At 29.6% G+C, this 15575-nt stretch overlaps 2 protein-coding genes across 3 annotated transcripts; both read left to right on the forward strand.

The window, feature by feature from the left end:
* Positions 1-2718: 2718 nt before the first annotated feature.
* LOC114378356 lies at positions 2719-5332 on the forward strand. Its single transcript, XM_028336937.1, has 3 exons — positions 2719-2878; positions 3099-3153; positions 4922-5332. The coding sequence occupies exons 1-3, from the start codon at positions 2791-2793 to the stop codon at positions 5082-5084; spliced, it is 306 nt and encodes a 101-aa protein (XP_028192738.1). The 5' UTR covers positions 2719-2790; the 3' UTR covers positions 5085-5332.
* Positions 5333-9163: 3831 nt separating this feature from the next.
* LOC114378238 (tubulin-folding cofactor A-like) lies at positions 9164-11117 on the forward strand. Of its 2 annotated transcripts, none has more exons than XM_028336796.1 (4): positions 9164-9324; positions 9425-9581; positions 9661-9747; positions 10751-11117. In XM_028336796.1, the coding sequence occupies exons 2-4, from the start codon at positions 9426-9428 to the stop codon at positions 10850-10852; spliced, it is 345 nt and encodes a 114-aa protein (XP_028192597.1). In that variant the 5' UTR covers positions 9164-9324; position 9425; the 3' UTR covers positions 10853-11117. The 2 variants fall into 2 exon arrangements, with proteins under 2 accessions (XP_028192597.1, XP_028192598.1); XM_028336797.1 differs by having other exon boundaries at positions 9175-9339.
* Positions 11118-15575: the final 4458 nt, after the last annotated feature.

The following is a 15575-nucleotide window of genomic DNA, read 5'->3' on the forward strand; positions in this document are numbered from 1 at the left end:
AAACATTAAAAATACTATAAATAGTTTCATTAGTGACCACATTTTGTATATCAATTCTCATTCTCAACCTTATTTTTTCAATCTCTATTTTACAATCTCAATCTCTTGTATTAGTGACATTCTTAATGGATCTAAATCAATTTCATTAGTAAGCTTTTTATAATTTATTGTAAAATTATCAAATGGCTCATTCGAATGAAAATTTTTAAAATCCTCTTTTGTTTTTCCCCTATATGTTATCACCACCACCAATAAATTATATGTAAAATAATTAGTCCATTTTTACCGAAAATTCTCAAAATCCTTCTTCGTTTTTTCATTAGATGCCACCATTACCACCAATGAATTATATGCAAAATAATTAGTCCCTTTTTACCAAAAATTCTCAAAACCCTTCTCCGCTCTTTCCTTACATGTCACCACTATCACCAATGAATTATATTCAAAATAATCAATTTCCTTCCATCGAAAATTCTCAAAGTTCTCAAACTTTTTTTGTCAATGCCAAAAAAGAATTCCACCATATTTTGTAAGCCTCCAAATAGTTATAGTAATCCATAAACTCCTTTCAATGATAAAGTTGAAACGCGGTTTTTACAATTTTCTATCCTAGTTGGGCTAAAAAATATCACACTAGAAGAAATATGAGATAATTCTACAAAAAAAGAAATCATGACTTTACTTTTCAATTGAAGATGATACACATCTCATTGGTTCATGGCTTAATGTCTCAATGGATTCAATTGTGAGTGATAATCACAAAGAGTTCACTTTTGGTTGAGAGTAACAAAAAATTGTAACAACTTTCGTGTCTGAGAGAAAATATTGAATCAAGTGAAACCTTGATGACTAAAAATTAATGCATGCATTCAAAAGTTCAAGGATCATTACAAGTAAGCTGTTGATTTGAAGAAAAGTGGATACACAGATACTGATGTCATATGATTCGTGCATATGTCATTTGGAAGGAAGATGAGGGAAACAATTTTAGTTTAGAGCATGCAAGGCGGCTACTAAAAGATAAGCCTAAATGGTTACAAACAATGCACATAAATTTGTTCAAAAAGAACAAAGCTTTTTGCTTTTGGGAATTACTCATTGTCATCTAGTCCGGAGACACCAATTGAGGTTTCAGAAATTAAGACACCATCATAAATCTCTCGTTTAATGGGACAAAAGACAGCCAAAAGGAAGATCATGGAAAAAGGAGCATATTCTTTTATACCGATTGTAGACTTAGCTCTTATGAAAGAAATAATAAGAAAATAAATGCAGTGTAAAAAAAATAACAGAGGCAATGAAGTCTGATGACATTAATAAGTGGTACAACATTTTTAGGAAGCTAACAACTAACATAAATGAAGAAAAACACAACAAACATAAAATCGCTTATAATTATATTTTAAAGAAGTTCAATAGTTAATTTTCATGTCTTAAGTTTTTGTTAATTAGTTGCATGTTGAAGTTTGTTTTTAATTATGGAAGTTTTTATGCCTTAAGTTATTAGTCATTTTGTTGTAACACAATTTTAATTAGTTGGATGTTGAAATTTGTTTTTATTTAGATAAGTTATTTGTTAATTAACATGCGTTAAAATGTAGCCGGTCACTAAACTAGTTGTTAAAGACTAATGGTTAAAAACTAACTATTACTAAACTAGTCCTTGAAAACTTTCGGTTTAAAAATATATAACTAATTATAAATAAATATTAAAAGGAGAATTTGTTATGAGATATTAAAAAAATAATTTAAGATCTCAAAATCAGATATATTATTAAAGTAAAAAAATGAAAAAGTCTTAAAAATAATTGACATAATGAAATTCAAAAAAAAAAAAAAAACTTTAAATAATGACCCTCAAACAAACATAGGTAGGAGAATGACCCATGATTCTAAGGTGACTCCAAATGATACCATTTTGGCTGTGACTCTAAATATTATTATAGTGAATCATAAATGAGATGAGCGCCGACAAAAGAAAATAAAAAAAATGTTTTTTTATAACGATTTTTTCATTTTATTTTCAAAATAACTCATTCAACCTATTATATATATTTTCGAGTAGATATGTATTGCCTTCCATTTCCTCACCCCATTATCAAGGTTTCTTTGTCTAAAAAGTTACTAAACCAGTTTAAAGTTGATTTTGATAGATTTGAGTTTTAGAAATTAAATTTGATTTATTTTAAACTAGATTGGCTGTCTTATATTATTTAGAAAGTATAATTATTTTGATTAATGGTATATTAATAATAATTTTATTTATTTAATATATAATATTTCATATAACATGATATTATATTGTATTTGCGATGAATATGATTTATTTTGAAATATATAACGTAAAATATATCTGGGTTTAAGTTTTATGTTTATGTTTTTATTCTATAATTTAACTATAGATAATTTTTTTACTGGATATAGATAATGTTAATAAATTGGATTTTCTGAGTTTTATCCCATAATTACCGAGTATAAGATATCAAAATTTCATCTTAGGTAAAGAAAAAAACATGTTAAGATCTTTATTTATACATATTTTACTTTAGGTTGATTTTTTTTTTGAAATTTTGTAATTTAGTATTATTTTTATTTTTGTTTCTCAAATTTCTTTTTCCGTTTTAATCTTTAGAAAATATATTTTTGTTTTTTTCCTTAAAGATAACAACTTTTTATCATTTAAAGTATTTTTTTTAAACAAAACAAACATTATAATAATATATAACTCTGCGTTTGGGCCGCAGTTAGACTTTCTGCTCCGCCGCCACCTCCTCTTCGTTCGCAGGGACCATGGCGAAAAACAGGAACAACAAGAAGAAGAGAAACGGTGTCGTTTCAATGGATACCACCGACGCATCCGTTTCGGAACAATCTCAAGGTACCTGCTTTACACCCCTCCCTTTCACCCTTTTACTTTCTATGCTTTTCGTTGAATTCAACAATGAAAACATCCAAATTTTATTTCTTTTAATCTTTCACTGCAACTTTAACTATTCTTGTTTTTCGACTCTTATTAAACCCCTGTTTTCCTTTAATTTTAACTTTTTGGTTACTACTTTCTTGGTTTGGTTTAAAATTGAATTTTGTTTAACTTTCAGCAATGGATACATCAGAGTCAGGAGTTCTAAACACGGCTTCTGGTGCTACCAATATGTAAGTAACGAATTGCCTTCACAGTGATGACCGATGAGAGGTAGATAGTGGATTTTACTTTACTGCCCCTGTAGAGAGATTAATCACTGTCTGGTTTTGAAGCTTTGGTCATTGGTGGACCTTGCGAATGTTGCAAAAATTTCAATTAAGTGTTTGTTTCAATTACTTGGAAAAGTGGATTCTAAAAGCATCCACTTGGTGCACTGTAAGGTGAAGCTTTGTTAATATTGGCCGTGCAATTAGGGTTTCATTTCAACTTTATAAATACAAATTCAATTCAGTATTATGTATTATAATTTTATTAAGGAAGGGAATAATGGATAGCTCTGGAATGTTTTTGAAGTAATTTTTTGAAAAATGGAGATTTTATCATCCATAGACTATGGAATCTGGAAGATAGAAGTATCAAATCTGATCTAGTTACTTAGCAAGAGAGGTGCCTGTTTGTTAGGTTGAGGGTGTTTACGAAGTTAAGCGGGTTAGGTTGAAATTTTATCTACTAACAATTGGTATTTGACTTGATTATTGTTACAAGAAAGGCATAACATTGCATGTTTAATCAGTAATAGAGACTTTAGAGATGAAAATTTTCAGAATATCAGAAGAAAATAAATTGGATAGTTATAAAATGAAAAGGTAATGAACTGAAAGTACCACATTTAGTCCTCTCCACTTTGGGAGGAGAGAGAAAGCCAAGAGGAATATTTAATGGTCTTAGTAGCAAAATTCGTTTCCATTTTTCCTCTTGTTTCTTTCTACAATCACAGCACATTGGATTTTTTAGTTACATTTTCTCTCATCTGGACAGGGTATACTTGGTTTTAGTGAGAGTTGGTGGGGGAAAATAGGCTAGGCATGTCAGGTTGTAATAGTTGTCAGCTCTGAAGGGTCTTTGTTCATTTTCTTTCTGAACATGATAGGGTTTGGTGGACTCTGAGTTGAATTCCATATCTTCTCATTTCCAGCAGTTCATATAATGCAGTTTCCTTCTTGCATATACCATTTATTTGTAATGTATCAAACTCAAGGCAACATGTGCTGCCTTCCCCTCTATTTTATTATAGCTGCAAGAACATAGATGTTTGTGAATTGTGAGTACATAGATGAACACATCTTGTTTTTCTGTTGCTAAATTACTTTTATAATTGTCTTCTATATTAATCATTAGAAAATGAATCATTTACTAATGGAAAATATGTGGTTAGTGATTTCAATGCTTTGTTCAACAAAACAGTGTAAGTTCTAAACTTCATGCCAGTTTGGTGCATTGATGGATTGTGTATATTGCTTAACGTTGTGTGACTGATGTTTTCTGAGAGTCTTGCCAACTGTTCTAAGAACAATGCTTAAGAAGCATGTAGTAGATTTTATTAGCTCTCGATTACTTAAAAAAAGTAAGTATTAAATGATTTGTGCTTTAAGTATAATAAATGTTTTTTTTTTCCATTAACTGTTTCTATTTTTGTTTCCTTAACCAGTGTCATAAAAACATTTGTTAACATTCTCCTTTCTTTGATATTTCTGCTCTGTTGGCTCCCGTTTTGATGTGGGTCATGTGTTAATTGTTACCTATGTCCTCAAGTATGGTAGAGATCTTAACTCGATAAAACAGTTTTATACCTCGAGAGTGAATTTATTTACATGCAAGATTAATTCTCTCTAACCATTAGGACTGCATTCTATTTGCTTTCTTATATAGAAGTGTCTGCTCCTTTAATATCTACTTGTTCTAAACTGCTACCTTTTAACTTGACATTTTGTAAAACAGGAAGATGAAGCAGAAAGGAAGGCCTATGAAGAGATCAAAAAATGTCCGAAAGATGAAAGCAATAGCAAAGGCTTTATCCGCTAATGAGAAGTCAATTGAGAAACTGTCGAAGAATGAAAGCAAAAAAAGTAGAGTACAATCTGCAAAAACACTCTATGAATGAATGGTTAAATGCCTCATATCATCATCACTTGGAAAAATTTGATACTTCATCTTGCAAGAGCGGAGTATACGCATTTTGTAATTTAATTTAGCTAAATTTAATTAATTATTAGGCGAAGAGTTGTTTTTAAGAATGAAGCTCCTTTTTTGTTGAATCCTTATGGTAATTTTGATTTATTATTTTATGTACTTTTATTCTATTGTCTCAATGATATTAAGGAAAAGTCATAGCTCTGTTTCACCTATCAACGTCATAACTATGGATAAAGTATACCATTAAACATACAAGTTCATTGACAGCCCAATATAGTGAAGCAAGCCAGAACGAGTATTGTATTTTTTGGCTGCTGTTTTGTCTCTTTTTTAGGTGCTGAGAATGAGTATCGTATATGTCAATTGTTATTTAATTATATAATTTAATGATATAAAGTATATCATTATACATATAAGTTAATTTTTATAATATATTTTTTAATTTTAATTATATAAATTTTTATTGTGTATCATATAGACTGAATGAGAAAAAAAGCTGGTGTCCATCTAAAATTGAGGTCCAAGGGCGGTTGTTTACCTCAAATATGTTCAGGGCCACCACTGAGTAGTAAATCTTCTAAGACAATCATCTTTGAATCTCTAAATAATATCATATACTTAAATGGAAAATCTTTAATTTTATGAAAACAATTTGCAACCAATTGTCAAATGTCATCGATACACTCTACTTTACATACTTTTGTTATTAAAATAGATTTGTTTCATTAAATAAAAAGTGACTCAAATAGTTTAACGAGTCTAGTATTAATTTAACTCACTAATAAACAATGTAATGAATAATACATTACTAATATTTTTATTATAATTATTGATTTTAATTTCAAATTGTATAATATTCTGGATGGCTTATACATGGTTGAAAATGTGCTTAAATATTGTAATTTAAAAATAGCTAATTTAGTTTTTAGGAATTTTTATTAAGGTTTGAATTTTTGGGATAATGTTTAATTAGATAAAGACAAAGATATTATTCTTAAAATTAGAGAGAGACACACACACACACACACATATATATATATATATATATATATATATAATTTCAAATTGCATAATATTCTGCATGGCTTGTACAATTGTTGAAAATATTCTTAAATATCCATACTTTGAAAATAGACAATTTAGTTTTTAATAATTTTTATTATGTTTTGTATCTTTTTTGGATGATGTTTAGATAAAGATATTATTCTTAAGATTAGATTTAGATTGTTTTTAATTTGATTTTAAGATTAGGATGATGTTAATGTATTTGAATTTGTGTTTCACTTTACCTCCATATGTAGACTATAGAGTTCATGAATTTTAATAAAAAAATTAACAAGCTCTTCTGCATAGTCTTTACCAAACATATGGGCACGCTGCATGAGACCTTTGAGAAACGTTTTTGTTAGCTCTCTGCGAGACAATGCACTCTGAAAGAATTATTAGGAAATATTTCTCTCTCACAGTAATTCTTTGAGGGTGGTTTGTCTTGCTGCGAGTTCAATGGCTGGTGTTGGCTCTTCTTCTTACAAAGGCAATGACAGCATTCTCTTCTGCTTTCACTGCAAGTCCAAGACACCAACCTTCATTAATGGATGGCAGCTTCGAAGTGGCGGTTTAGCTCTGCTCTGTCAAAACTGCGGGTGTGTTTTCTTTGTCCTCTCTTCTCTTCTTTTTTCTTCATAATTTTATTGTTTTTCTTTGTTTCTTGGGTTAGTTTTTTCAACTAATGTACAATTTATTATAGATGCATGCCTTGATGATTTTATATTTATTACTAATCTTTATAAGTACTTGATAGATTTATGAGACCTATTCTGTATATTAATCTTGGGTATCATGTTATCATCATTATTTTTATTATTTTACATGAATCTTGGGTTGTATGGTTGATGGTTGCTGCATCTCTTTTGATCTTTTTTGTTTTTGGACTGTTTGATGTTTCTTTGTTTTCTTATTCGAAATGTCTCTCTTTTTAGGATGCTGATAAAGGTAAATGGGGTGCCCTAAGTGGAAGGAAAAAATATAAAGAAAAAAGAAAAAAGAAAAGGAAAAGAGACATAGTAAGAGATCAGAGATGTGATAAATAATCATGGGAAAGAAAAAGGAGGCATAAGAAGAAAATAAGATGGATGAGAAAATAAATGAATATTTATGATTCTAGAAATAAATTGTACCAAAATTCTAATGTTCAAGGGTACCACAGATATTTCTTTACATCTACATCCCTGTTGTTGTTATGAATAGTGTTTAGGTTAATTTTATGACAAGTTTTTGTTCAAATTATTGTAATACTCTGCCTGCAATTCATTTTAAGAGGCTGTTTGTGTATTTGTTATATTGCTACATTGATTGTTGTTCTAAGCTTATCGTGAAAAATTATTTTTGTCCGGTTCTATGCAGTAAAATTATTTAATGAGGTTGCATGTTTAACTATGGAAATATGTGGGTGTTCACCAAAGAAATTGCTAAAACTTCACCCTTACATCTGCTCTCTCATGTTAAGTTCCTTCTTTTTTCCTCAAAACTATTGCAAGTTGAAGTTTGTAAACTTATGTGGCTTTGAATATCAGAATCAGTGCATGATCAATATATTGTTAGCAAATATAAATTTATATAATGACAGATTGTTATGGATCATTTCTTATGTATTTGCTTCTTCCTTTTCAGTCACAAGAAACTTCATGCTCAATAGCTAGAAACAATTGAACAAGTTGCTAACCCAGGGTTATGGTTTGCTTTATCCAAAATACTTATTTGACACTTACACATAGTTTCTTTATTTAAATCATTTGGGATTTGATTCATCTCCATAATTTCCTTACATAGCTGGTTTGATCCTTGAAAATGTAGCTCTCTTTATGAAAATGGAACCTTTTGTAAGGCATTTCACAAGGAATCTGATGGATGGAGAGATTGTGTAGCTTGCTACAAGGTAAGATTGGAACTTTTTGTTTTGTTCATTTTATATCTTGGCTAGATAAGATATTCAATATGCCTACAATCCATAGTGTCTTGATTTTCAATCTCTAAGATGTTGCACTGTGGATACATTGTGTCAAAGAATAAAATTTACTTGCTGGATCGTGGAGAAGTTTGTTGCATGGATTGTGCAAAGAAATATCTTATTCGAAGATGAATAATTTTCTGGCTTTTTGTAATTGTAGACTTGTATAGTATATGCTACAGTCTATAAGCTCAATTCTATGATATAACTGGATTCAAGAAAAAAAAAAGATTGGTACTTGCATGAGATGTTTTCTGATCTTTCCATCATTATTCTAGAAAAAAAAATCGTATGATATGACATGATCATAATTTCAGTTTAGTTTCTTCACGAATTTTCTCTAACTAAAACTTTTTGGTCCTAGGTTTCCCTCATCTTGTACTGGTCGATAGCAACCCTCTCTTTGATTAGCATGAGTTCATCATCATCATCATCCAAGCCCACATCTACAACACTTAACTTCTGGTTATGTATGGTGATAGTGGTGCCTTTCATGAGTGCTCCCTTTAACAGCTTGGCTTCCCTAGCATAGAGTTTAAGCCACTATGTAATTCCTTTCTAATTAAATGATAGGGTTAACATTGATCATTAAATTTCTATCACTGATTATTCTTTGATGCTATTAGAGGTTTCTTTATCTCATAAAAAAACAAACAAACAAGGATGTTGCTTCTTGTACTCTCATGAAAATCTTTAGATAAATTTTTTAAGAATAAAAAGATTAAGAATATTTTTATCAATTATTTTAATTATTTATCACATTATATAATTAAATAAAGAATAATATAATGTTTTTAGTGTAATAGAAAAAAAAAATTAAACTTAAAAATAAGATTCCCACACTTTTTATTAGAAAGTTTTCATGGAATGATATGTTATTTTTTAAAATACACACCAAACATAAAAAATTAAGTTACTTAATATATGATTATCAGAAATAAAAAATTTCTCACCAACCAAAAATCGTCCTATTTAGGTTCAGTTAGTTATTTAAAAAAAATGCAGTAAAAAATAAATAAGTTTCAATTTTATGAAAATCCCAAATTGCCCTTCTCATTAGGTTTAGGGATCTGCTGTTTGTGTTGCTTTAGAATCTGGGTGCTGCGGCTGAAGATCTCGATTAGCCGAAAATTGCAAGAACGGCTTCAGGCTCTTGCGATCAACAAACGCAGCGTTTTGATCTCAGATTTGAGGGGGAGAGGTACCGTCGTTGCATGTAATAATTGCTGCTTGCTGCATTCTTTAACAATGGCTATGTTTTGTTTTTTGAATTAATGTTGAAAAGCTTCGTTGTGGTTTAGAATGGCAACAACAGTGAGAAGTCTGAAGATAAAGACAAGTACGTGCAAACGTATAGTGAAGGAGCTGCATTCTTATGAGAAGGAAGTTGAGAGAGAAGCTGCCAAAACAGCTGATATGAAGGAAAAAGGAGCCGATCCCTATGATCTCAAGCAACAGGTATATCTCCATTCTTTAATCACTGTGCTTTCAGGTTATCTCTTATTTACTTTTCTCTGTTCAAAACAAATTTTGACAGGAAAATGTCTTGGCTGAGTCTAGGATGATGATTCCTGACTGCCGCAAGCGCCTTGAGGCCGCTTTGGCAGACTTGAAAGGATTATTGGTACTGTTTCTCTCGCTTTTCTGCTGTCATGTTTTAACCACTTTGACATGCCTCATTATTTGTTGCCTTTTCTCTATTAAAATCACTATTGTAGCTTCTTAATCTCAACTCGTAATTTATCCAATGCAGTGTTGTTATATAGCGGCCATGGTGGCGCCATAGCAGAATGGCGTGGTGGTTTTTTTTGCCAACCGCCGCCATAGGTAATTTGTGAAGGAAAACCCGCCATGGCGTGTTTATATGGCGGAATTTTGGCCTTCTGCCATGTTCCCACCATCCGCCATTAATAACACTGATCCAGTGGAAGATGGTTAATCATAACTGATTGGGATAAGAATATAGTTATCTTACTTATCCTGACCCTGTTAGTTCAAGGTTTTATACAGAATTGAGTTTCCTAGTTCCTACAGTTTTACTATGCTCTGGGACAAGGTGATTGCCTTCAGCCAGTTCATGCTATATTTTCTCAATATATTCCTGCAACTTCCTATTTTCAATTCCTCTTCTTTATCTATTTATAACCTTAATGTGAAAATTATAGAATTGTTTGACTGGTTGGGGATTGTTGCATCTTGATTTAATAAGAGTCTAACAGATGCAAAAATAAAATTGATAACTAAAATCTTTTTCCAAACCCAGGAGAGGGGGTAGTGGTGATTTGAAATAAGTGAAAGTTGCAACTTGCAACTAAAAGGACTTCTGTAATATTTAATTATTTTTTTAATATTTGTTATTGATTATGTTCTGCAACTTTTTTGTTCTCCTTTTTTTAAGAACGCATTTGTGTAGTATGAAGCAGGGTTTCTTTAAAACACATCAATTTATTTTCATTCATGGAAAAGAAATCTATACCTTTTATCCCCATAAGTTTTGGTCCATATCTTTAATTCTGTATTGAGGTGTTTTTGCTGATTTAAAAATAAGTTTAATTTTTGCATTTTCTTGAAATGGGATTGTAATTTCGATACCTTGTTATTTATTTATTTTTATTTCCCATTTTCAGGCTGAGTTGGAGGAGTCGGATGAGAAGGCCAGTCCTGAGATTGATGAAGCTCGGAACACCATCGTAGAAGTTGAGAAAGTATTTGAAACAACAGAAGATTAGCAAGGTTGTTTGATTAGTGCTCTTGATGGAGGATATTGGACCTGTATTGTACATTTTCCTGGTCACAAACAATCATACATTCTTCTTGTTCCATGTGCTCTCTCCTCCACAGTTTAATTCTGTACTTTTATAGAACATCTGAAAATGAATGATTATGGCATTGCTCTACTTTTCTAGGCTTGAAAACACGGTATCAATTTATCGAAGTTTTTACATCCAAATTTCTATAATTTTATGTGGTATGCGATATGCCACCTAAAGATCATTAAGTCAGTAATTCCGGCAGTGATTGTGTGTTTGAAGATTACTACAAGGGTATTGACCACAAACTTGTATAAACTTGTCAAATTATATGGTTTTGAATATCAGTATCAGCGCATGATCATATATTTATATTATTACCAAAGATAATTTTATATAATGACAGATTGTTATGGGACATTCCCTGTGTTTTCTTCTTGCTTTCCAGTCACGAGAAACTTCATGCTCAATCTAGAAGCAGTTGAACAAGTTGCTAACATGGTTTGCTTTATTCAAAATATTTGTTTTATTTGACACTTACACATAGATTCTTTATTAATTTAAATCGTTTAGGATCTGATTCATCTCCATAATTTCCTTACATAAATTGGTTTGACCCTTGAAAATGTAGCTCTCTTTATGAAAATGGAACCTTTTGTGAGGCATTTCAAGGGAAATCTGATGGATGGAGAGATTGTGTATCTTGCAACAAGGTAAGATGGGAACATTTTGAATTAATTGGTTCTCATTGTCAACATTGACATCATAATGAAACATCACATTATGGATGTACCCAATAAAAGCACGACCGAAAAAATTATAAATATGGGCAATGATGTTATCTTGTTTTTGGTGAGCATGGTATTTGTATGAAATAACTCTGCTAAAGATAGTGATTAATTTTTGTTAGAGACTGTAAGCATATAAAATATGGGTATTTTTCTCTCAGGACACAGCACTGTGCAATTCGAGAAATGAGAACTAAGCTAGCTAGGCAAAGTGATCTTATCTAAAATTGCGGCTTTCCCCATACAATATTGCAACATTCTAAGATCAGACATAATGAATCGATTTTCAGTAGTTTGCGAACCGTCTTACGGATATGGAAATGAAAAAAAGCTTTTGCTGATGAGTAAATCTCTGTTTGGTTTTTTTTAAAAAAAAGTTTTCTTTTTGTGTTTTTATATTTTAAAAATAATTTTCATTTTTCTAAATTTTCAAGATTTAGATAAATGACTACAATGAAGTTTAAGAAAGAAGAAAAAAACTGCAAAAAAGACTACCAAGTAATTAACAAGTGAGATTTTGAAACAGCTTCTAGTATGCAATAAATCATCTGAATTTTTCTATCTGCAAATACTAGATAGAAGAAATTATGCACACCACCTCCCAAGAGAGTGCTCCACTGTGGTGAAAAAAAAATTCCACATGCTTCCTAAACAAGAAAAGTGCACTAATGCGTTATATAATTTAAATTTATATTATGGGTGGCTGCCGTTATTTGGCCACTATGATTAGTAATTACCACCTGCGATAGGAAGTGGGTTCTCTTCAAACGAGCAAATAAACAGTATGGAATTTGCTGGTAGTAGGAAAGGTGAGTGTACCCTTTGTGATATGAAAACTACATGCATGCAAATAAATAATAAGATGATATTCGTATATTGCATCGGTTCTTTTATATAAAATATAATTAATTAACTTAATAAGACTAATGAAATTAATTTAATTATAATGATGTTATGTATTTAAATTTTGTTTTAGAAATATCTATAAAATTAAGTGAGTTAAGGAGTAATTATATTTAATAACACTGCAAGGAGGGACATATCCAAGAGTGCATCAAAGGGATCCAATTTTTTTTACATAATTTAAATATCTAACTTCTAATAAATAATCATTTAATAAATAATAAGTTTGACAAAAATATTTATTATTAATTTATTGTATAAAATTAGAGATATGATCTATTAGTAGAAAAAAATTAAGTAAATATTAACTCAAAAATCATTTTTTTTATAATTTTCTTTCACTAATATTTTTAATTTTTCTATTTTATTCATATATTCATAAAGGGTCCACAGAGAGGGATCAAAGTCTCTACATGCCACTCCTTAGATTCGTCCCTCACTGCACGTAGTTCAAATGATAGTTTTTTTACAAATAAATATGACTTATATTGTTGATAAATCAATGAATTTATCTACTTACCTAAAAAATGAGTTGGTGTTTCATGAATAAATTTCACAATAAATTAAGAATATAAAAGAAAATTAGCAATTAATCAATCTCAAAGTCGGCCTACTTTTATAATTGAGATTAAAAAAATGCACTTATTCTTTGTTTCTTGTATAAAGTGAGAGTGTTCATGGATTTAGTTTGACTAAATCTGTTTGGTTGGGCTGTATCTGTGTAATTTTTTATTACGAGTCCAATCCAATCATAAACTGATTGGATTAATTGGATCTCAATATTTATAAAATGTTTTTTTTAATATAGAACAATAATATGTTTTTGTCTAAAGTTGAGTAAGTATATAATAACTAAATACACTTAAAATATACTAAATTATAAAAATATTTGACTAATATAATTAATGATTTTAATGTTAATATAATATTTTTATAATAAAATATGATATTAACATACGAAAACATAAACAAAATCAAGACAGCGATAAAAACAACTTAAAAAAAGTTATGGGTGTTTTAATTTAGTAAATTATGTGAACTAAAAATTACTAATGTGTTTTATATTTAATAATTAATTTATATAAAATAAATTAAATTATATGATATAAGTCTTGATTCAATATGTCTATGATAGTGTCTTGATTTTCAATCTCTATATTAAAAGGATAAATATATTACATATTCCAAATAATCCAACACTTAGTGAGAGAGAAAAAAAAATTAATCACTGTTTTCAGCAGAATTATTTCATATAAATATTATACTCACAAAAACAAGATAACATCATTGCACATATTTATAATTTTTTCGGTCGTGTTTTATTGGGTGCATCCATAATGTGATGTTTCATTATGATGTCAATGTTGACTTATGAGAACCAGTTTCATTATGGAATAATGGGGAAGCTTCTTTGTTGATCTCCCACAAAGTAAGGAATGTATGCGGCTGCTTGTGTTTGTGTGCAATTGCTTTTATAATCTAGCCAAGAGGCTAATCTAGTAGTTTTCTGCTTACAGTTTTACTCCTTTCTTTTCCATGAGACATTGAAAAACTGAATTCACGGATGAGAAAAGGCAAATATTTTTAGAGGTTATGACTACTTTGAAACCATGCATTATCAGATATGCTCCTTGGCCATATATATCTTCTGTGTATATTTATCTTCTGTCACATGAAGGAATTTCTAGTCATTGTTAGATAATTGCTATTATGGGGACATGGCTTTTGGTAAACAGAGTTGTCTCATCATAAAATGAATTATACAAATTCCTTCATGGGACACGCTACCTTCCTCCTACCCACGAAAAATTACTCACTATTCATACATTTCAATTAAGAGTGTGCTTGGCCCTAGTTTTTCATGTTTAGAGTGCTTATCCCACTTTTTTCTTCTTCTTCTTTTTATTAAGCATCATATCTAAATAAGAACCTATCATTTAGGTACAGTCTTAATAAGTATCAGGTGCTTTTATAAGCACCAATCGCTTAGTTAATAGCATACGTAAGCTTTTGTGTAAAAATAAAATAAATAAAAACTAACACTTGTAGCTAGTTTTTATGTTACAAAAGTTCTCTTGTTTAATAAGCTGCCTAGAATATAGATCTGTCAAAACAAAAAAAAACCTGTATAACCTTTTTCCAACTTTTATAGCTTTTATTTTTAATAAACTGATAACTTTTTATTTTAAATAAGAACCAAGTCTGATTTTAAATATGTATTATTTTAATTTGATTATTTTTGCTACCACTTTTGTCAACTCTGATTGGTGTATTTGAAAAATATTAACCCATACCTAAAGATATTGGTTAAGAAATAAAAAATAATAAAAATTATTTGAAAGTGTAATAGTATATTTTCTCATAATTTCTAATACAACTCTAAATCTTCAATTAAACATTATATTTATTCATCTTTTAACCCGTGTCCTTGGGACAAATTAACATGAACATTTTAATTTTAACTATTTTTTATCATTTTAAATAAAATTTAATTAATGAAAATAGAATATATTTTATTATTTTAAATAATAATGACTTAATAAAAAAAATTGTTGATGAAAGTTATCCTAGAGTTGCTTAAATTAGAGTTGATAAATAGTAAGGATGTGAAAGTTATTTATTAGAATTTTTGAGTTACTTAAATTATAAAAAAAAGACATGAATAATGTATAAAAAAACCTATTTAAGAAGAACCCCTCCTCCCTTCCCCAAAAACTGTCTCCAAGATTATGGGTGCTTTAGGGGGCAACTTAAATGGAACAACTTTTATAAGTTGCTATAAATAATCTTATATTATCTTTCAAACTTTTTTCATAATAACATTTTTACTATTTCAACCAACTTGATTAATTTTTAATTCTATTATATCAACTAAAAAATATGAAAACAGACTCCACTATTTTTTTTTGACACAAGACTCCACTACTTATTTCATACAATTAAAAAATGTGGAACCCTACAAAAGTAAATAACTATGGTTCGACCTCCTTCCTAATGTGGCAAAAATATGG

This window comes from Glycine soja, chromosome 12 (assembly GCF_004193775.1).
Source record: "Glycine soja cultivar W05 chromosome 12, ASM419377v2, whole genome shotgun sequence".
Taxonomy (NCBI): Eukaryota; Viridiplantae; Streptophyta; class Magnoliopsida; order Fabales; family Fabaceae; genus Glycine; species Glycine soja.